This window comes from Crotalus tigris, unplaced genomic scaffold (assembly GCF_016545835.1).
Source record: "Crotalus tigris isolate CLP2741 ecotype Arizona unplaced genomic scaffold, ASM1654583v1 scf7180000018252.723642, whole genome shotgun sequence".
NCBI lineage: Eukaryota > Metazoa > Chordata > Lepidosauria > Squamata > Viperidae > Crotalus > Crotalus tigris.
In genome coordinates, this window is record NW_024096906.1 from 667,510 (window position 1) to 691,635 (window position 24,126).

Genomic DNA, 24,126 nt, shown 5'->3' on the forward strand with positions numbered 1-24,126 from the left:
AAGACCAGGATTTCTTAAATCAAAAATCTAAATCATGATGGCCTTTCCACTTGATTTTGTGTTCTTACAACTAAGAGTTCTCTCTCTTTTTTCGGGCATTTCTGGAAATAAGATTCTGTTCTGCTCTATTCTGTTCTGTTTATTATTCTATTCTATTCTATTCTATTCTATTCATTCTAATTCTATTCTATTCATTCTAATTCTATTCTATTCATTCTAATTCTATTTCTAATCCTATTCCAATCATTTAAAATGGTAGAAAGTTTTATATGTCTCCATCCACCCTCACTAACCTTATACTTTAATTCTATTCTATTCTGTTCTGTTCTGTTCTGTTCTATTCTACAATCTATTCTATTCTATTCTATTAATTCTAATTCTATTCTAGTATGGTTATCTTTGGGCATAATATATATGTGGTTTTTCTTCACTTACATAATTTAGTATGATTATCTTTGGGCATAATATATATGTCTAGAGTCCATCTTAGGAAGCCCTCTTAGATGATCTGAGTACAGAAAAACTGTACTCTGTAAGGATGATGTAGAAAGAAAGAAATTATTTTCTCTCTTAATAATGCTAGAACTTCAGATCCATCCATCCATTGAAACAAAAGGCAGGTAGTTTTAAGACCAATCCAAGGAAATGTTTTGGTCACCCCAGGCATAAATAAACTCTGAAATTTGCTGCCAGCAACTGAAGCCAATTTGGAGAGGTTCATTTGGGGACTGGAGAGGTTTGAGAAGAACACCTGCCAGTTCTTGGCTAACTCTGAGGCAGCATGTTTGTTATACTGTGCTGGTTGCTGAGAAACAACTGTGAAAGGGAGCTATTGTCTTACAGGCCAAGATTGTGAGCTTCCCAGAAGTATCCAATTGTCTACAAAGTACATAGAAGATAAACTAGAGAGGACTAGGGCAGCTCTGCCCAACATGGGCAACTTTTAAGACTTGTGGACTTCAACTCCCAGAATTCCCCAGCCAGCATGTATTCACCAAGCACCAGAAGGCAAGACAAGAAACAATGGTTGGAAACTGATCAAAGAGAGAAGCAACCAAGAATTAAGGAGAAACTTCCTGACAGTGAGGACAATCAACCAGTGGAACAGAAATTGCCTCCAGAAACCATGGGTGCTCCATCACTAGAGGTTTTTAAGAAGAGACTGGACAATCACCTCTCTGAGATGGCCTATACCATGTCAGACAAGTGGGTGTCCACTCTCTTCTCAAAAACCTCCAGTGATGGAGCACCCACAACTTCTGGAGGCAACTTCTGTTCCACTGGTTGTTTGTTCTCACTGTCAGGAAATGTCTCCTTAGTTCTAGGTTGCTTGTCTCCTTGATTAATTCCAATCAAAATAGAGCTGGAAGGGACCTTGGAGGTCGTCTAGTCCAACCCCCTGCTCAAGCAGGAGACCCTATATCATTTCAGACGAGTGACTGTCCAGTCTCTTTTTGAAAGTCTCCGGTGATGGCAAATCTTCTGGAGAAAAGTTCCAAGATGGCAGAAAGCACTTTAATAAAACTGTTTGGAATTGCTGCTCTCCACGTTAAAAGCTGCCCAAGGCAGAAATGAAAAAAACAGCTATCTGATATTCAGAAGTTACAACAATTCACTCTGTCATTCATTTCATCAATAAAAGTAATCAAAGAATCAAGTTACTGCAATTTCAACTTGGTCATTTCTCCAGGTTTCTTTAATTACTCACCATTTTTGACCGCAAGTTCTTTCTCAAATCTCAATGCAGTGAATGCTTGACGTTACTATAAAGTTGTATTCTGCAGCTACGCAATAGCTTGTTAACATCACCCATAACCTTCATAAATGAGTTTGTAATGAGACAACCTTGTTGTTATACAGTAGGCATGATTGATGCCATGTATGAGTCAAATGAAGCCACAGTGACCATCTCAATAACACGAACAGCTGCTAAATATTCATTTAGCAGAATGAGTTTGGAAAACTTTGAGCAGATTGCTTTCACAAGGCTGCTTTCAACAAAAGGAAACATAATTAACGAGCTAATATCAGCATGTGTCTGGCTAAGCTAATGAATATCAAATTACACAGAAACCTGTATAAATCATCATTATCCTGAATTTTAATTGAACTTGCAATTAAACATGACAAATTTTATATACACTAAACCTTTAATTTATACTTTCAAACATGGAATAATTTATCATTTTTAGTATTTCATAGTTAATTTCCCAATATGTACACTTCTAATTAACAAGGAGAGACTTTAAAAAAATGAAGGAAAAAAATCACAGAACAGCTCTCCTCGTTAGAAAATTTAATTTCTATAGACTGTACTTTAAGATGATAACAACTTTATAATCGAAAATCAGCAATGAGGTAACCCCATATTTTCACTACAGATTAATATCAGTTTTTCAAGACAATTGGAAAAAAAGAGAGCTGGGTAACAAACAAACAAAAAAAAAGAAACCCTCCCAAATCACCATAATATTTGCATAAGATGCTTACCAGTAAAAATGAAGAAACTCCTTAATGTTTTAATAAGAAAAACCTTGAATAAAAGCTATAAATATAAGCCACAATTGATGAAATGACGATAAACTTGCAGCTATCTCCTTTGGCTATTTCTTCAGAAGATAATCTCACTGATTTTTACTGAACCTAAGCCCAGATATAATAGCTTAAATTGGCAGACAAAAAAACAAGGACAATTTGGAAATAAACCTCCGTTTAGTTAGACACTCGCAGATACAGAACTTTTATTATACACATTAGAAAACTACAACATTACAAGACTTTTCGACATGTCTGCCATTCAAATTGAGGTCCTTGTAATAATATCTTACAAGTTTTGAAATTCCTGAGTAGTTGTTGCTTCACTAGCCATACCCCTTTGGCATCCTCACATTTGGGGGGGGGGGTTCTATGGCACTACTTCCGTTGTGGTGTTGGTTCACGATAATGCTTGCCCGCACACCGCTAGATGCACCCAAGAACATTTGAAACAATTGTCTTGCTTAGCAATGGAAAATCAGGGATCAATTGTTTTTCTACGTTGAGCACTATCCATAATTCTCAGAAAGAAACTTCTAAGGCTGATGGAACTCCAGAATTAGGACTAGGGGGGACATGATGGCAGTATTGCAGTATTTGAGGGCCTGCTACAAAGAAAAGGGGGTCAATTTATTTGCCAAAGCACCAGAAGGCAAGACATGAAACAATGGATGGAAACTAATCAAGGGGAAAAGCAACCTGGAATTAAGGAGAAACTTCCTAACAGTGAGGACAATTAACCAGTGGAACAGAAGTTGCCTTCAGAAGTTGTAGGTGATCCATCACTGGAGGTTTTTAAGAGACTGGACAGCCACCTGTCTGAAATGGTATGAAGTCTCCTGCTTGAGTAGGGGGTTGGATTAGGTGACTTCCAAGGTCCCTTCCAGTTCTGTTATTTGTTATTTAATCAGTGGGACAGTTTGCCTTCAGAAGTTGTGGGCGCTCCATCACTGGAGGTTTTTAAGAAGAGATTGGACAGCCATTTGTCTGAAATGGTATGGGGTCTTCTGCTCGAGCAGGGAGTTGGACTAGAAGACCTCCAAGGTCCCTTCCAGCTCTATTCTGATTCATTGATTGGCTATGGGGATGCTGCCTCAGGCATAAATCGCTTTTTTGTGCCGTCGTAACTTCAAGCAGTCACTGAACGAATGGTTTTGAGTGGAGGACTAGTTCCCTTCCAGCTCTATTCTGATTATTCTTCTGATTATTTTTATTCTGATTCTGAGTCTGAGTCTTAATCTTATTATTATTACCGTATATTCCGGCGTATAAGACGACTTTCGCAAGCGTTAAAATCGGCGCCAAAGTCAGGGGTCGTCTTATACGCCAAGTCGTCTTATACGCCGGAAATACTGGTAGTTTCCGGCATATAAGACGACTTTCTAGGCATGCGACTTGGCGCCAAAGACAGGAGTTGTCTTATACGCCAGGTCGCCTTATACGCCAGCATATACGGTATTATTATTATTCAAATGTAAGATTGCTCAGGCTGACAAACTTTAGTGCTAACATTTGCAGGTGATCAGATACAGGACAGCGAAAGACGGTTCTCCAGAATTTACAAGCAAATGTTTGCAAGGGTGGATACTTTCTCCGTTCTTGTGATCTTCTAGTTAGAGTGCAACGAAATTTTATTTTAATGTATGCCGATTAGTGTACGTTCAAAGTGACAATAAAGTTATTATTCTGTTCTATTCTATTCTATTCTATTCTATTCTATTCTAGAACTGGGAAGCAGACGGCCCTTATTTATTTATTTGCCACACATTGTCACACCAGTTCCCAGCTCAACCTTGTCTCGACTTATCAAGAGTATCGGGAGAGATAAGCTTCTTCTCAGTTACAAGATGTCACTAATAATCAAACTTCCAGGGCTGCCATCTCCTACAGAGACTTGCAGAGCCATCCAGGTCAGAGGAATTAACTGCCACCAGTCTCAGTGAAAAACTAAGCTCATCAATCTCAGAGTAATTAGAATAGCAGCTTTGGGGAAAAAAAGTTGGTCCAACATTGACTGGCTGTTTCTCTCTCTCTCTCTCTCTCTCTCTCTCTCTCTCTCTCCTCTCCCTAACAAAAAGCCTGCATTTTCTTCTTGCCTCTTTAAAAAAGAAAAACTGATGTGAAAGTTAATGATAAGTACCAGTGACGTTGTCGTGGCGACGGGAACAAACAATTCCCTAACGGTGACGGTTCCAGTGTCCCGCAGAAGAAAAGCTGCCTGGTGGATTTATGGCTACGGGCCTCACCAGGACTGATTGTCCTAATATGCTGTCAAATCCATTATTGTTTTGAATTTTTTCCTTTTTTCCTTTTTTTTTTTTTTTTTGAGTTCCTGGCGAGGCAGAAATAAACTGATCAAGAAATGCTGAAGTTTCTCCTACTAAGGCTAAAAAAATAGAATTCTTTATAGAATAGAATTCTATTCTATATAATATAATATATTATGTATAATATATAGTATAGAACTCTGTTCTATATAATATATAATATATATTTATAATTAAATCTTATATAGAGTAGAATTCTATTCTAGATAAGATATAATTATATAATGTATAATATATAGAATAGTATTCTATTCTATATATAATTATATAATATAATATATATAATATAAAGTATAGAACTGTTCTATATAATATATAATATATATAAATATATATATGGAATAGAATTCTATTCTATATAAGATATAATTATATAGTATACTATATACAATAGTATTCTATTCTATATAAGATATAATTATATAATATATATAATATATAGTATAGAACTCTGTTCCATATAATATTTAATATTTATAATTATATCTTATATGGAATAGAATTCTATTCTATATAAGATATAATTATATAGTATAATATATACAATAGTATTCTATTCTATATAATAAAAATTATATAATATAATATATAATATAGTATTCTATTCTATATAATATATAATTATGTAATATAATATATAATAGAATTCTATTCTATATAGTATATAATTATGCAGTATAATATATTATATAATATATAGAGTAGAATTCTATTCTATATAATATATAATTATATAATATAATACATAAATGCAAGGTCTGGTCCTGTAACTGGAGGACTATCTGCAGTTGGCTTTAAGGCGCCATAAAGTCCACTGTCATTTTATCAGGTGCTGTAAGAGCAACAAGCGACAGTCAGAGATGTAAAACTGTCATTCCTGCTCTTATGAAACACCAAATGAATCCTATCCGTTAGTTCCACTGGGACCAGTTTGACCAGCACTGTGGATTTGTCCAAAATGGGGAATACAAATTTATCCAGATCAATACAAAGACTGTCAACGCTGCTAACATCGTATATTCTTCCTTTGACAACAGATGGAAATGCAGCTATTTTCCTCTATTGCTTTTAGAGTTAGTCGATGCTGGGAGGGGGAATAGGGATGAGAGTCCAGCTAGTCATAACAATAATAACTCAGCCGTGGGAACCCAAGGTCATTGTGCCCAGAGTTGATAGAGTTTTTGGTGGGCAGGAGGGCTGGGGAGAAAGCCTGGCTTCAAGCTAATTGGGGAATGTGATTTATGACTGTTTATTGGAGGAGAGAATTGTGCTTTGCTACTTTGTACCCAGGGGAGGGGAAATTAGTTTCTGGTTTCAACTATGTAGTGCCGATACTTTGTTTCTCAAATAAAAGATTCTTTAAGGTAAACAATGCCTCAAAGTTTTTTTGAAGAGTTTCATCTGTCGGAACCACGACATAAACGTTATGTCATGGCTTATTTTTAAGATATATTGTGGCTAATTCTCTTCATCTTGAAGTCTTAGAGATAGAAAAGCCCCTCAAATACTGGAAGACTGGGCTGCCACAAAGAGGACGGATCAGTTTATTCTCCAGGGCACCAGAGGGCAGGACAAGAAACAACAGATGGAAACGGACCAAAGAGAGAAGCAACCTGGAATTAAGGAGAAACTTCCTAACAGTGAAAACAATTAATCAGTGGAACAAAAGTTGCCTTCAGAAGTTGTGAATGCTCCAACACTGGAAGTTTTTAAGAAGAGATTGGACAGCCATTTGTCTGAAATGGTCTAGGCAGGGTTTTCTGCCTGAGCAGGGGGCTGGACTAGAAGACCTCTATGGTCGCTTCCAACTCATTCTATTCTGTTGTGTTCTGTTCCGTTCCATTCCATTTTGCATTGTGTTTTGTTCTGTTCTATTCTATTCTATTATAATATTTTTTTAAAATATTTTCTATTATATTTTTGTTATTGTATTGTATTGTATTGTATTGTATTGTATTGTATTGTAGTATAGTATAGTATAGTATAGTATAGTATAGTATAGTATAGTATAGTATAGTATAGTATAGTATAGTATAGTATAGTATAGTATAGTATTATATATTATAATTAAAGAGAGAAGCAACCTAGAACTACGGAGAAACTTCCTGACAGTGAGAACAATTAATCAGTGGAACAACCTGCCTCCAGAAGCAGTGAATGCTCCAATACTGGAACTTTTTAAGAAGAGACTGGACAGCCATTTGTCCGAAATGGTATAGGGTTTCCTCCCTGAGCAGGGGGTTGGACTAGATGACCTCCAAGGTCCCTTCCAACTTTACTATTAATATTATATTATTATATTATATTATATTATATTATATTATATTATATTATATTATATTATATTATATTATATTATATTATATTAGTTCTGGGAATACCAGACCATCTTATTTGTCTCTTGAGAAACCTATATGCGGGTCAAGAAGCAACAGTGGGAACTGGACACGGAACCACGGATTGGTTCAAAATTGGAAAAGGAGTCCGGCAAGGCTGTATACTGTCGCCCTGCCTATTTAACTTATATGCAGAGCACATCATGAGAAAGGCATTCCGTATTCTACTCTGTCCTGTCCTGTCCTGTCCTATCCTATCCTATCCTATCCTATCCTATCCTATCCTATTCCTTCCAAACATGACAGCTTTAAGAGCAGTGAACTTCAGTTTCCAGAATTCCCCAATGAGCAGGAATTCTGGGAGTTGAAATCCACGCATCTTAAACTTTCCAAGTTTGAAAATCACTTCTTTAACTCATCACCTCCCCCAAATTCATAAGTTACCTCTCAAGATTTTTAATGGGCATATTTAGTCATGATCTTAATTTCATTTTAAAAGCACACACTGCCTTTTTCTAAAAAAAAAAAAAAACAACTGAGCTGCCCAATGAGAAATATAGGGAAGAAACTTATTAAATGCAAATAGAACCAAAATGATTGCTTTCACGATAATGGAAGTTTAGCAGAGTTTGCCACTTTTCATGCTTCCCAAACATTTAGTGAAGGTTGCCCTGGGAATTTACCCCTGATTAGAAATTATGAAACAATTTCTCATTATTGTAGGCCAATTCCCTGGCTGGTTCTCTTTTGTTCCTCGTCTGTTGTCTTTGCGGCTGTCGTTCCTATTATCTGGGACTATTTCAGAAAGAAGGGAAGTATTTATACATTCACATGGCTTCATATCCTGGTCAGGAATCTCTCTAGAATTGGCTTCTTCAATTATTCATTAATCATTCAGATGCAGATACAACTATTAGATATAAATTGAGCTTTCCTGCTGTTTTTTTTTTTTCTCTCCAGTTGCCGTAACTATACATAAAATAAGTTTCGTTGTGTGCATCAATCGGACCAAAAAGTGTTCTCAGCTCCCTTATTTGAGCTGTGGATAAAATTTCAGGGTATCTGTCTGTATACATCAGTGTTTCTCAACCTTGACAATTTTAAGGCACGTGGACCCCCCACAGCATTGCTGGCTGTGGAATTCTGGGAGTTGAAGTCCACGTGCCTTAAAATTGTCAAGGTTGAGAAACACTGGTATACATGTATTTGAAGCACATAAGTAGCAGCCAGCTTTAATTGGCTATCAGCTTTCCTTGCCCCGTTAGTAGCTATAACAAGAGGATAGAATGGGGGAGTAACACCCCAAGCTTTCTTTAGAATCATTAACATAATTTGATAACCAAGACTACTTGATTTCTGACTTCTGAACTTTGACTTCAAGCTCAGGGTAAGATGAAACCTCCTTGACTGGGTTGGCTTCTTGAAAGAAATAACTAAACAATCCAGGAGCATTTCACATTATATTGTTAACTGTAATTAATGTTCCTGCGTGTCACAAGTTGCATTAAATGAATGGTATTAAAGGAATGGTAACGATGATAAAAGATGGGAGAAAGATACTCTCTCTCTCACACACACATATGTCACCCTCCCTAAATGGTTCTGTGTAATTTAAATTAGGAAAGGATAAAAAAAAAAAACTACCAATATAAATTAAGTACGTCCCTTTCTCTCCCCATCAAGAGTTGCCTGAAAAAAGCGCACACTTTCAGATAAATATGGCATTCTGTTAGTTTAATGTCCACATCATCCTCTCAGAGTTAATACATGCACGCTTAAAAACTGAATTTTTAAAAAGACCAACATCAACTTAATGAATGCATTTAGTCATTTTTAATTTTTTCCCCCTCACTTTTGTGATACTGAAAATTTCTAAAATGTTTCAGTGCCCATCTTTACACATATAATATGTCCAGCTTTACATCAACAATAGATTTAAAAAAAACCTACTTCATTTTTCATGTTGATCCTACGCATAACTACTCAAAAGTAAATATCCTGTGTTTAAGGGAACTCTAGCCAAGAAAGAATATTAAGGTTCATTTTGGATAAAAATCTGCTATTAAGGATTTCATTATAATGCATTGTTAAGAATAGACAAGAAGTTCAAGTAATCAGTATGTTTAGATGAATGAGCAATTTCAGACTTGTTGAATATATGGGACAACTGCATAAATAGCTATCAGCTCAAAACACACATTGAAAGAAAAAGTACGCTCAAAAGCACGTTTCAGAACAGCATACGTACAAAAAAATTGTACATTTTTCTTTGGGGTTAAAAAAAATTGTAAAAATGTACACCCAAGGAAAACACTCTACATCAGTGGTTCTCAACCTGTGGGTCGGGACCCCAGTTGGGGTCGAATGACCATTTCACGGGGGTCACCAAACCATGCTGTCCGCCATTTTTTTCCCTTTTCCCTAGCTGTCCTACTCCCTCTTATTGGTGGCCACAGCCACTTGGGGGTCACCATAACATGGGGAACTGTATTATGGGGTCACAGCATTAGAAAGGTTGAGGATCACTGCTCTACATTAAATGTGCATCTCCCATAAATTTGCATTAAAGTTGCATGTAAACATTTTTGTAACCTTTTAAAGCCAAGTTTGAAGAATTGGTAAAATGCACTTGCTGAAATGAGGAATTAGTCAAAATCAAAAGTAGCTGAATTGTTTTGGAACGAATAGGAGTGATTTTACAAGCAAAATGTTTTGCAAATTTGATGCGACAGGTTTCAATAGCCCTTGGAGAGGAAAACATAACTAAGTAAGTTAACCAGAAAAAAATAATTCTTCTGGATGACATCCCTCTGATCCTAAAAATGCTTTAGCATAAATCCAACAAGCTTATATTCGCTTGGATTCAGCCCAAACCTCTTTCCATTCTTGTAGCCATGTCCTTTGATCCTTTCTCTTCCTCAAAACCCAAGGAAATTAAAATCTGAATTCCAGGAGGGGATACTTAGGAGCTAAAGTATCAAGTTCCCCCCCTCCCCTTTGACAGATCAAACAAAATCCCCTAGGATCCATTAATCACTAAGGATGTTCTGGTTTAATAGGTCTCCTAACTATGGAGAGATTAAGATGCTTAATAAATCTACATGCTATCAGGTTCACTTTTTTTTTTCCTTTTGACAAGATCCCCAACCTCAACCACCTTGTTTATTAACAGCAAAAAATCAGATTAAAATCAGACCACTTTGTCTCATGAGTTGCAATTTAGGAAGGTCCTCTCTGTAGGGGAATGGAGTAACATTTCTGGGCTTGGCTTAACAATCAGTAATTCCCAAACATGTCAAGAATTCACATTCCGATTATCCTTCTTTTAGTGATGTACATGCTTTAAATGTCTTGAAGGCAGAAGCCTTTTTCAGACATTCTTGAAATCCCTTAAAGGTGAGCCAGCCATGTGCGGCAGCAGCCAAAAAAGATAATACTATCCTTGGTTGTATAAACAGAGGCATAGAATCAAAATCACGTGACATATTAGTACCACTTTATAAAGCCTTAGTAAGTTTGGAAAAATGCAAACAAGAACAACTAAGATGATTAAAGGCCTGGAGACTAAAACATATGAAGAAGAACAGTTGCAGGATTTGGGAATGGCCAGTCTAGAGAAAAGAAGGACTAGGGGAGACATGATAGCAATATTCCAGCATTTGAGGGGCTGCCACAAAGAGGAAGGGGTCAACCTTATTTTCCAAAGTACTTGAAGGAAAGACAAGAATCAAATGATAGTCATTAGGCCATCAGAGCCACAGCTCTTATTGTTTTGAACTACTATTTTATTTTATTATTTTATTTTATTATTGATGGAAACTAATCAAGGAGAGAACTAAGTGAAGGATAAGAAGATCATTAAAGAGACATCCAATCTAGAACTAAGGAGAAATTTCTGGACGGTGAGAACAATTAACTAGTGAAACAGTTTGCCTACAGAAGTTGTGGATGCTCCATCACTGGAGGCTTTTAAGAAGAGACTTAGTGGACAGCCCTAATGGTCTTGGGTCTCCTGCTTGAGCAGGAGTTGGACTAGAAGACCTCCAAGATCCCCTCCCACTCTGTTTTTCTCTTACATTTTAGGAGAGAATATCTCTAGAAATTGTGGGCGCTCCATCACTGAAGATTTTTAAGAAGAGCCTAGACTAGACAGTCACCTGTCTGAGATGGTATAGGTTCTCCTGCTTGAGCAGGGAGCTGGACTAGAAGACTTCCAAGGTCCCTTCCAGCTCTATTCTATTCTAACCCAAGGAAGGAACACCAAGAAGATTTTCCTCCCTTCACACCACTGCTGGTTTCAACAAAGCATATTGCATTTTTGCAGAGAAATTGTTCCCAATAACTCACACCTTCCTTCCAGACTCTCTTTCAGCAAAGTGGAATGTCATTTGGATTCCCAACCTGGAAGTTGACACAAGAGAATTGTTTCAGTTGACCGATTCAAGATCAAACCCATCCCAAAAAAGACTTTAAAATATCAATGGTCTCTCTCTCTCTCTCTCTCTCTCTCTCTCTCTCTCTCTCTCTCTCTCTCTCTCTCTCCCACTGCTCTGAAAAAAAAAACCAAATTATAAAATCACCATAATTATTCATCAGTCCTTCTGGAACGAACTTTTCTCAACTTCATGGGTAGGTTTCGAACACCAGCAAATGGCCAGGTGGTATCTGCCATCCCGAGCAATGATGTCTCTGCTCTGCTCTCATCAAACCGAAGCAATTAAGAACAATCAAGTGGGTGTTAATTGGATATAATGGAACCATCTCCAGCCAGCCTGGGCCTACTATTTTGCCTCTTGCTAGTAATTATGAACACTAAGTACTCTTCCTAATCTCCTCCTTTCCCATGAAGCCAAAGAGAGGTGTGCTATTTACTCAGCTGACGGCTTGTTTTGTCTGCAATTTAGTTTGTTTTAAGCCAAGGAACTCATCATTTGCCAAGCTGTCACCAGCTGCTGGCACCGGACAAAAGGGTGAGAGACTCCTCCGTGACAGCCCTTCGGAAGATTTCAGCCAAGAGAAAAGGGCTGATCTTAATTAAACTGACCTCGGGTGACATCTACAGTAGCGGCCGCACCTGGACATTCAAAGAGTGAAAAATTAAAGTTATAAATTTCGTATTGCTGCGCCTAGCTTAGAGCAGGTGCGTGCATCTCATTCTGAAAGGGAGTCTGTTTCCTCTTAACAAGGATGATGGGTTTTATCCTCCCATCATCAGGATAAGGGTGCGACTTTGATATTATTGTTTGGGAGGGAAAGAAAGCACTCTACTCTCAGATGACTAGCAACGGGACGCAGGAAAAGACTCTGATTGAGAGATAGAAAAAAGAAATGGAATACCCACAGGCAAGCAGGTGCTGGAGGGGGCAGCTTAGGGCCCACCTACTTACAAAGTCCCCCCTCTTTCCAATAAGCGCAGGGCTGTATCCAAATCTGACTCTACGGGGATGACATGGTGTCATTAACAGATAGGATTTCTCCACTCAAGCAAATGTGTGGGTCCTTCTGAAACAGAGCTGGAGAGGGCAAAAGGACATCTTTGCAAAGAGAGATCTATTTGCAGAAGATAAGCTGCAGTTGGGAAAAGATTGTATACAGTGACTGCCAAGCACTGTGCGGTCCCACTCACGCACAAATATATACCACGGGTGTTAATGAGTGTTTGTTAATGCTTCCCAGCCTGAACTGGTATTTCCCAGCAATTCCTCATGCCAGCATCAGCTGAACCCCAGTGAGTTCCACAGGCTACTCAAATGAAGCCAATACTAGTCCTCAAGGCAAAGGTAAGTCCACAAGGCAAGGCAAAACAAAGTAACAACTGAAGAGACACAATCCAAAGCTCAAGGCAAGAACACACAGCAAAGAAACAAACGTGTTGTTCCCAGCATTGCCTCCATCTGTCTGCTATGCTAAACAGCCAGCTTCTGTTGCAGCCCATCAAGAGGGACAAGGCTGCCTCCTCACGAGTAATAGGGCTGCCCTCCTCTGCTCCTGCCTTTTCTCTGCCCTACATGTTCTCAGATCAGGTGCAGCAGGCAGTTCCTCTTCCTCATCCCTGACCAGCTGTAGCTGCCTGCTTTCCCCACCTGAAGCCTCAGGGCTGTCCTGCTGCAGCTTCAGCCAAATCCCTCTCAGACAGCTGCTTGGATCCATTGACCAATTTCCCTCCTGATGTGCCTGGAATGGGTTCATCCTCCCCTGAGCTGACATCTAGACAGGTATCTGGGGAAGCCTCCAGGGGAGTCATCACAAGCACAAAGGATCAGGACCATGCATCAAATTGCAGTTTAAAAGGTTTACACTATTGCTCAAGTCTCTACACAGACATCTAGTCAACTAATCTTCAGTATTATATTGGCGCCAGATGAGGGTCAATGGAATTCAAGAGGGCTTGTACTTGGACCATTTGTGACAACGTAAGGACTCCAAGCTAATGGCACACTTAAGTCCGCCTCCCAGTTGTACCTGCTCTTCTCCTGCAGTCATTGTTATTTAGTCTGTGAGATTTTAGCAAAACAGCAGGAGAACTTAAAATGAACGAGGACTTTATTTTCCCTGCAACAACAATATGGTAAAAAGTAAACATATAATCCCCAAAATGGCATGAAGAGTAAGAAACAAGCATTGACTTCACTCATTGATTGATTAAATTTATTTATTAAATTTATATGGTCTGAAGAAAGATCATAGGGGTGAATTTTGTTATCCCGTTTAAAGAACACACTTTGTTCTGAAGGGGTAACATAGTTCCTTCAAGTGCCAAATAAAGCATTTTCTTAAAGAAAACTTTCCACTGGAATGTGAAATGTATAATCATCATCATCATCTTTGCATTAAATATATTTAATTTTTCTTCACACCTAAGATATCACTAGATTTCTATAAGACAAATTATTCTTTCTTACTTTCTTACATTAGAAGTAACATTTAAGGAAGAAAAATAATTTTGTTCACCCACTAACATACAAAGTCATACAAAGGTCATACAAAGATCCAGAAAAATGTGCACTACTACTGCAATCCTGATATTTTTCTGGTTTGGGATTCTGATTTGTTATTCCAAATATTCCTTTGCAACTATTTATGGACATTTTATTAATGTGCAGGATCTATTCTTCTGACATATGGCTAAAATTGTATAATGGAAAGCTGCTATTTGACAATAAATGATTGATTAATTGACTTTCAGAAAGGGTTTCCTTCATAAATCTATTGGAGTTGTCAAGCATGGAAAGTAGAATGAAATTGACAGTGAAACTAAAGGCTGCAAAAGAGAAGTCAAACTCTTTATGCAGGATCTGGGATTTAGAGATTATGTCTGTCTTTCTACCTAGCTATCAGTGCGAAAACAACTACAAAAAAATAAAAAAATAAAACCAAGCCTTTCTCAAATAATATATTTTGAGGTATCGTTCTAGTTCTCCTGATCTGCATTCCATTCGCTCTTCTTGGTCACCATAGTACAAAAAAGATGTTGAGACCTTGGAAAAAGTTCAGAGAAGAGCAACTAAGACAGGGGTCTTCAAATTTGGTCCTTTTGTGACTTGTGGACTTCAACTCCCAGAATTCCTCAGCCAGGCACACGTGCTGGGCTGAGAAATTCTGGGAGTTGAAGTCCACAAGTCATAAAAGGGCCAAGTTTGAAGATCCCTGAGCTAAGATAACCCAAGGCCTGGAGACTCAAACAAACAAAGAATGGCTGCAGGACTTGGGTTTGGCCAGTCTAATGAAAAGAAGAAATAGGGGGGACATGACAAGCCTTACAACTGGTTGGACACCCCTACTATAAATAATTCTGCATCAATACCTCATTCTAAAAATGTCTATGGAGATTCTCAGTCATCCAGGTCAGCTGAAGAAGCTTCCTGGATGAGAAGCAAAACGTCTTCAAAGAAAAACAAGAAAAGCCAAATAAAAAATAAAAAAGCAGCTCTGGGACTCATTCTAAGAAGAATTCCAGGTTTCCCTTGATAAATCAGAAGAGCAGCAATGTGGCACCCTGATTTTGGTAGCATTAAACCTCGTGGGTCACAGCAACTCAGCTGGGCTATTGTAAACGTTTTGAACAGAAAGAAAGCAGAGACTGGGGCACTGGCAAAATATGTCCCCAGTGAGCTACATCTGGCAGAAGAGCTGCCCCCCCCCCAGCATCTGCTCCCAACAGATAGTTCAAACCTCCCCATAAAGCATTTACAATGGCCCAGCTGAGTTGCAATGAAGGGCTGGATGTAGCACAAAGAGGAACCCTTTAAAATGCGGAGGCCACATCAAAGCCCACCAGCGCAAATAATACACCGATTTGGTCAAGTAAGTGGCATAAATACTTCCCTTTCTCTCGTCCCTCCCACCAAGGGGATTAGCTCAGCATAGCTGACTCCACATTTGCTCATCACTTAAAGGATTTGCGGGGGACAAGACATAGCTCCTGTTTCACCAAACCGGGATCTGTCTTTAGCTAACTGAAAAACCGTTGTCACGCTTAGCCAGAAATGTGTAAAATGTCAAAAATTCAAATAAAAAAATTAATTGACTTATTACCAATAGCTCTTCCTGGCATGACCTTTTAGTCCTCTATGTAATACACGGCCTACTTTTACTACCTTTGGGATGACAGTTGCTAATATATTCCTTCCTACAGGATATCATCTCTCCTTAGATGGAATTAACTAAAGCGCCATGCATTTAGAAACTGACATTAATCCATGGACTCAGATTTTTAACAGCTGCTGGGATAAATATTGTTTCCATACATTTACAGTAGTTCTGTAACTCTGACTGCATGAATTAAAATTGAGATTAAATGCACATTAATAACATCAAGAGGATAATGATAAATTCTTATTTAATCTTACAGAATAGAGCTGGAAGGGACCTTGGAGGTCTTCTAGTCCAACTTCCTGTTCAAGCAGGAGACCCTATACCATGTCAGACAAGTAGTTGTCCAGTCTCTTCTTAAAAGCCTCCACCGATGGAGCACCCACAACGTCTGAAGGCAAGTTGTTCCATTGGTTGATTGTCCTCACTGACAGGAAATTAGTTCTAGGTTGCTTCTCTCTTTGGTTAGTTCCCATCCGATGTTTCTTGTCCTGCCTTCTGGTGCGTTGGACAATAGGTTGACCTCCATCTTCTTTGGGGTTGCCCCTCAAATACTGGAATACTGCTATCATGTCACCCCTAGTCCTTCTCTTAGAGTAGAAATACCCAATTCCTGCAACTGTATTTCATATATTTTGGTTTCCAAGTCCTTAATCATCTTAATTGCTTAATTGTTCTTCTCTGCACTCTTTCCAAAGTCTCAACAATTCAAATAGTTGTCCAGTCTCTTCTTAAAAGCCTCCACTGAAGGAGCACCCACAACTTCTGATGACAAGTTGTTCCACTGGTTGATTATCCTCACTGTCAGGAAATTAATTCTAAGTTGCTTCTCTCCTTGGTTAGTTTCCATCTGATATTTCTTGTCCTGCCTTCAGATGCTTTGGACAATAGTTGACCCCCTCTTCTTTGGGGTTGCCCCTCAAATACTGGAATACTGCTATCATGTCACCCCTAGTCCTTCTCTTAGTTAGAGTAGAAATACCCAATTCCTGCAATTGTATTTTATACGTTTTGGTCTCCAGGCCCTTAATCGTCTTAGTTGCTTAGTTATTCTTCTCTGCACTCTTTCCAAAGTCTCAACAATTCAATAGAATTTGTGTGTGTGTGTGTGTGTGTGTGTGTGTGTGTGTGTGTGTAATCACCCCCACATAGAGATAGAGGAGAAACAGGGCAGATTGTAATTAGCAAAAAACTAATTCAGCTGCAGAGTACGCTGAACATTAATTGCTCTGCCTGGCCTTGCTGTGGCTGTATTTCTTCACTCACAGTGTTTCCAAAACAAAATAGATAATGAAATATCAAGGTAATGCTATGATATATTGTCCATGAGATACAAACATATATGCTTTTTGGCAATCCATGGATCTGGTATTACAGTATATCAATGTACAGGTAGGCAAATCTTAAGATTTCCAAACATGGTGTGACTGAAAGAACAAATGGAGGTAATAATAAATCTTACTACAAAGGGAATCAGGCAAGGAGGTCCCTCTGCACCCATTTGCAAACTTTATTCTAGGAAGTCAATTAAAACATTGTATATTCAATGGGAGTAGATTCTCTCATTTCTCCTTGACTTATGAACAGAAAATTGCGCACCGGTAAATTAAAGGAGAGTAACATCTGCAGCAAACTAGTCCATGTTCTCAAAACAGCAGTTGAAAATGTACAATTAAGTTTTCTTGGAAGCAAATTATTAGCCTTTGAAAATGATTTAGGCCAGGGGTCTTCAAACGTGGCCCTTTTATGACTTGTGGACTTCAACCCCCAGAATTCCTCAGCCAGACCAATATTGTTGGGGTAAATAGGCTGACTCTGTAAACTGCTTAGAGAGGGCTGTAAAGCACAGTGAAGTGGTATATAAGTCTAAGTGCTATTGCTATTGCTATACCAACACAGTGAGTGAGTGAATGAGTGAGTGAGTGAGAGGGAGGGAGAGGAAGGGAGAGGGAGAAGGAGAGGGAGAGAGAGGGAGAGGAAGAGGAGAGAGAGAGGAAGAGACTAGACTGCAATCCATCTACCTGTGGTCTGATTTAGGAGTGAAATGCCAGAAAAGCCATGTTAGGAATCTCCTTAGATTTTATTTTTTTATTTTGGAGACTGAGATCAGCTGGGGAGCCTTGGGTTTTGGCACTGAAAAACAACAGGCTGTCAATCATGGATCATCTCTAAAGAAGCCCAGGGTTTGAACCAGAGTCCTCCGAAGAAGAAGCCAAGGCATTAATAATCAGCCGGTAACAAACGGCAAGGAAATGGCGGCACACTCATTTGTGGGGAGGGAGCCGTTTGGTGACTCGGTTTTCCAGACCTTGAGCTTCTGTTGTCTGAAACGGATAACGGTTTTCTTTGACGAGACAGGTGAAAAGATATATTCCTGTAATTTGCCCCCCCCCTCCCCAAACACACTTCGCATTCACATGTGTTGAAACTCATTGCTTCTGGAAATGAAGATGCTCAGGTGTCAGCTGTAAAATCTCTATCGCGCTTTCCCAGACAAGTGGATATTTATTGACAGGGTGTGAGAGAAAAAGAGAAAGGGAGAATATGGCTTGTCCTGCAGCCAGTAACCTTGGTGAGGAGGCAATGTCACCAACACCAAGCCATCATTCTCACAGATGTACGGCCGTATTATTTAAAGGGAAACAAACACCCGGCAGCTGAATGTCACTGCAAGGACACGTCTCCCGCCTCTTAACTAAACTTATCAGTGCTCTGGTTTAATATCCTACCTTCCTCATCCTTCCTCACATCCGTCTTGCCGAGCAGTTCTTGACACCAGCAGACAACAGTCGCAGAACTAAGATTTAGTGACATTTGTTTCAAACCACGCTAGATTTATTGGCATCTCTGCCCTCCTTTCTCCCCTGGAAACTGCACCCAGAACCACTGCTTAATAGTTAATTTCAGAGCACAACACACACATCCCACAAACTATCAGCACTTCAGATAAGAGATCTCCCAAATTCAGGCCTCATTAGCCTACCTGAGTTCACAAACTCTTTTTGTTTGTTTGTTTCAAACCCTTGTTGCTGTTGTTATTCCTGCTGTTAAATTCAGGGGACTGCTCTTCCATTGGTGTTAAATCACAATAATAAAGCAATGGTGGGTTGTTGTTGTTTTTAAATAGTAATTGATCAGTGCTATGAAACCTGACTTCATTCCTCCTGACCAGAACCTCAGACATGCAGTCAAATACTTAATATAAAGACAAAATTATAAACGATGTGCCAAAGTGACTGGATCCATTCAAAGTTTTTTTTTTTAAAAAAAAATTGTTATGTGCTTCATGAAGTTTTAAATTTGTTGCTAGCTACCTAGAGCCATAAATTTGAGATGGGCAGGCATAGAAATGGAATCAATCTTCCCTGGCTGCTTTGAAGACTGACCCACCTGTCTCCACATCCATGCAGCCCAGAACTACTCAGAGGGCACAGCCTTTGAGGGAGAGCCTTGAAAGCAACCACGTTAGCCTTGGAAAGGAGATGCCTTCTTAAAGTGCCCAGATGTCAGCTAGAAATCCTTCCATCTGAGTTGCACTGTGTTTGTTGTATGTGCCAAAGGAATTACTGGAGATATACTGTCTTTGTTGCATTAATGACCATCCAGGTCTGTATTTAAAGGCTAGTATACATTCAGGATTATGTGCAAGAGGAGGAGGAGGAGGAGGAGGAGGAGGAGGAGGAGGAGAAGAAGAAGAAGAAGAAGAAGAAGAAGAAGAAGAAGAAGAAGAAGAAGAAGAAGAAGAAGAAGAAGGAAGAAGAAGAAGAAGAAGAAGAAGAAGAAGAAGAAGAAGAAGAAGAAGAAGAAGAAGAAGAAGAAGAAGAAGAAGAAGAAGAAGAAGAAGAAGAAGAAGAAGAAGGAGACTTCTTGCCTTGTCTTTATCTGAAGAAGGTCACCTCCCTTTTCTTTTTCTTCAGGGTCTGATATTCTGTCTATGTTTTGTGGAAATTAGCAGTAGATTCCATGTTTGTTATGCATTATGTGAAGAACTCTTTTGTTTCTCCTAATTTCCACTCAGTCACTGTGCAGAGAATCTAAGATGTGGTATTATAATAGGAAAGTTACCATAATGTGCTTAATTTATTTAATTTAGAAACACAGGGATGGTTATACACACGCACATACAGAAATGTCATTTCCTCTCAACTCAAGGCTGTTTTGCCTAGTAGAAAGATGAAATATCCCCATTTATAGCAGAAAAAAAATATATGTGACAAGATAAATCCAGTGACTCTGACAGAAAGCCTATTATTTCAGATGCCTCTTGTCACACTTAATTTTATTCCACACCTAATTAAAAAACAGAAACATGTGACACGTTTTTTTTCCCTCTGGATAAAAATGCCCCAGAAGGTCACTCAGCATCTCCAAAGAGTGAAACATATATTTGTAAATGAATATTAGCCACAACACTACAATACTCGCCTGATATTGTTAAAAAGGATGACTAGGAAAGCCAGAAGAAAGCTTTGCACCCAAATTGTGTCCACACCTCCTTAGAGCCAACTCCTCTGCCCCAGAAGAAGTGAGCGTTTTCATTGAAGAGCAGAGATCAAAGAGAATCGGGTTACTGCATGCCCTGTGCAATTTTGCTTCAAAGCAATTGGGTTTTTTTCCCTCCCACCAATTAATTAAGGAATACAAACAGATCTGTTACATATCAAGAAAACAGATCCAGAAATTCATTGTATAAGTAGGTATTGGTACAGAGCTATAACAGGCAGGTGACAAGAATGGAAAATACTTTATGTGAAAGTGATGAACTGATGACACGAATGCTGAAACGTCCATTACATAGATCTAAAAAGGCCCCAAACATCCCTCCCTCCATATCTATCTATCTATCTGTCTGTCTGTCTGTCTGTCTGTCTGTCTGTCTGTCTGTCTATCTATCTATCTATCTATCTATCTATCTATCTACTCTCTATCTATCTAATCTATCTAATCTAGCTCTCTATTTCTATCGATGTCTTATCATCTATCCACATTTAACATAGATATGTTTAGTTGTAAAGGTGAAAGAAAAATCCTAATATAATTTCTTTTGTAATTTTTACTTGTAACATTCCCTTACACCTTTCTAAACAATTTTGCTCTCACAAAATTCTCCAGATTTGATTGTTTTTTTGTGACCGTCTACTTTTTAATGTTTTTTTCATAACTCAAAAATGAAAGAGAGAAAGACAGAAAGACAGAAAGAAAAAAAGAAACTCTTCTACTTTTTGTTCACTGATTCATCAACGAAATGTTTCCCCAAACAATATAGAGAAACATCTTCCAATTTGAAAACTTTAATCTCACAGAACTGCAATATGGACCTATGGTTAGCAACTATGCTGTATGCTCTCTCTCTCTCTCTCTCTCTCTCTCTCTCTCTCTCTCTCTCTCTCTCACACACACACACACACACACACACACACTTACACTAACACACACCTCTAAGGCTTGGTATCCTGCTTTATATTCAGCTGAAGGTCAGCAGCCAAATTTTTCAAGCTCAAACTGCATCTCAGCCTTTAAAAAATGCAGGCTGTGAGGCCTCTTTCCATAAACCAATCTAGGTTCACCCCTCACCCAATTTTGGTGAGGGATGAATCTGATATTTCCAAATGAGATGCACATCACTGGGAAGCAAGCTAGTTCTGGTAAGTGAACAAATATCAGACATGATGCCTCATGGGTTGCTGTTCAGTTTAATATTCAACACTGAACATTGATTAGCAGATGCCTGTGCCCCTGTCTAGAAGAATTTATTCATTAACTTCGGATAGCATTTGCAAATCAAACTGAATGGAATCAATTTCAAAAAGAAAACTGTTCAAAGCAGAGTAATATTAAGCAACAAATATGGAGAAAAAAATGTGCTACCTTTCAATTTGGAAGCACCTGAAAAGAGCAATTTTCACCTCCGAACTGTATTCTCTATACTACTAAACATTTTATTTTTGTCTGTTTGTAACCTTCAATTATCCCAAATGGTGCACCGTAATGCAAACATGTTTCAATCGGGATACCCCAGATGTGCTCGTTTAAAGAATGCATACAGAATTTGGGACCCATTACTCCCATGCAGTTGAAATTTCCAGTAACTTCACCCTAATCGTGTTTGCATAGTTGTGGCCCCTGCAGCATTGTTATGGTTAACCATGTTTTCATGACTTCTGATGCTCCAAGCAATGTCAGTGGGGAAGCCAGCAGGAAGTCAGAAGTTATTCCCACTGCCATTGCATTTTTCCCCGCCCATGGTTTCTCTCCTTAAGTAAAGAGGTATCTCTGAAAGGATGACCCAACGAATCCTAGGTTGTCTACTTTATACTAAACAGCGAAATGTTTTAGAGGCAGTTATGTTTTGCCTGACACTGAAACAACTCACTACAATTTGAACATTTAAAAAGGACTCCTCTGTACACTTCTAACAATTTGCTAGCTCATCTTCTTAATTTAGAATTAAGAGGGCCTCTCAGGAAATCCTAGTAATTGCCTACAAAATTCACACACCCCAATAAAATGATTTCAGAACATCTGTAATTGGTAGCACTAAGCAAGGAAAATGAAAAACAGAAAAATAGAAGAGGATACACATACTGTAGCTCAGGGTTGAGCTGTGGAGCCTGTGAAACATGGTCATATATTCCAGATGTTTTGTTCTTCAGTGACACCTGAAGATGTTACCTAGCTGAGTAATGAAAAGTCTGCAAGCAAAAAAGCATCTCCACAGCAAAATAGGTTATAAGTTAGGAATTCCTTGCTCTTCAGTAAGTTAGAAAAGGGGGGAAAGATAAAAGTATACACATGAATTAATATCTTACTTTAACTTATCAAATATCTGCACATCACAAGAAACAAGGAGGTCACAACTTTTGAAGCTGACAAAAATGACATTTGACCCAAATAAAGCGGAAACTCTCATTCCTACATTGGACAATGAGTCGGCCTGTCTTCCATCTTGACCATCACAGACAGACTACGTAGAAACCTTCTCTATACTAACCTAGTTCAGCTCCAATCAGGGGTTGCTTCCAATTAAGATAAAATAATTAAACATTGTAAGGAAATCCATTTTTTTATTTTAAACAGAACTCCGTAACAGAGTTGCTAAAGAAAATGTACGGGAAGGAGTGGAAGAAAATGGGGGCAGAGTCAAAAGAGGAATCAGCTTAGAGTCGCTACGTCGTCACAAACGGGCTAACTCCAGCCCCTCCCGATTTCCAGTTACCATTTTCAAGCACCAAACTAATGTTAACCATTGGTTGAGTAGATTCTTCTGCATAGGCATGATTAATAATAAATCAGATTAATTGGAACTTCTTGTGTGATCCTGGTCTTTGGCACCTGACCACCCTCCCCCCCATTCCCAAATAAAGTAAGGTCAGCCTTCAGTATAAACATATACTTTATTTGTGGGGGGAAAAGTAATAATCCCAGCCTATATTTATATGTAAATATTAAATAAATCATGATTGCAACAGTAAACATGTAAATTTCCCACCCATCAGCTCTTCCTTCTCCCCACCTTCCATTCTGGCAGCTGCAATAAAGCTTTAAATGTAAAGCTGAACGCAGCCAGTCATAAAGTATGTAAAATAAATGAGGGTAACATAATGAGCAAATCCAACATTCATCCCATAAATATAACATAACGACCACTACTAAAATGCCAGAGAATCTAATAAATCAGTACCAAGGGACAGGGCCGTCTTTGTTCTCTGCATACATACATACATATATGAATGCATATGCAAGATTTAAAGAAAAAAAATTAGAATAGAATATACTAACTTCTCACGTTCAATTTGTGCAAAGGACTTCCTATCTCAGTTTGCTGCCCAATGTGGCTCATTGAAATTTTACATACATTTAGACACACACTTTCTATTAGACACATTACGCAATAAAGAATGCTATCTGGAAATGTATTACAGTGGCTGGTTGCTGCAACTTTGGCAGGGGTGGGGGGGGTGGGGGAGGATAAATGAGTGAAAGGTTTGTTTAAAAGCACTTGGGAATCAAAGATTCTTTGGGAAACATTCCAGTCAAATTGAATAAGGGGTCTCTTTTCCCCATCCCAGAGGTATAATTCTTTTCCCCCAATCAACGAAAGCATACCTGGTTTTTAAAACAACCTTGTGTCTATGCGGGTGTGGTTGCAATGTGTGTTCTTTCAGATTTAATCGGGCTCAAAGCATTTGGATAAAATATAGTAGCATGGACCAATGAATTACATTTTTTAATTCTTATTTGTTGCCGGAGAAAGAATGTGACCTGCACTAAGACACTAGGATGGATGGATGATATGATGGATGGAAGAGAGAGGGGGGGGAGGGAGGGGGAGAGAG

General features: G+C 38.6%; 1 protein-coding gene across 2 annotated transcripts in view; it reads right to left on the minus strand.

Annotated features, from left to right (window-relative positions):
* The window catches only part of LOC120310652 (leucine-rich melanocyte differentiation-associated protein-like), a 320,932-nt gene extending 308,889 nt beyond the window's left edge, over positions 1 to 12,043 (minus strand). Inside the window, exons 1-2 of one of the 2 annotated variants that reach the window (XM_039349296.1) lie at positions 11,779 to 12,043; positions 11,546 to 11,599 (exon numbers count right to left, since the gene is read on the minus strand). In XM_039349296.1, the coding sequence (XP_039205230.1) occupies positions 11,546 to 11,586 (41 nt within the window). In that variant the 5' untranslated portion in view covers positions 11,587 to 11,599; positions 11,779 to 12,043. The remainder of the gene's footprint in view (positions 1 to 11,545; positions 11,600 to 11,778) is intronic. The other variant, XM_039349297.1, reaches the window with a different exon arrangement.
* Between the last annotated feature and the right edge of the window lie 12,083 nt (positions 12,044 to 24,126).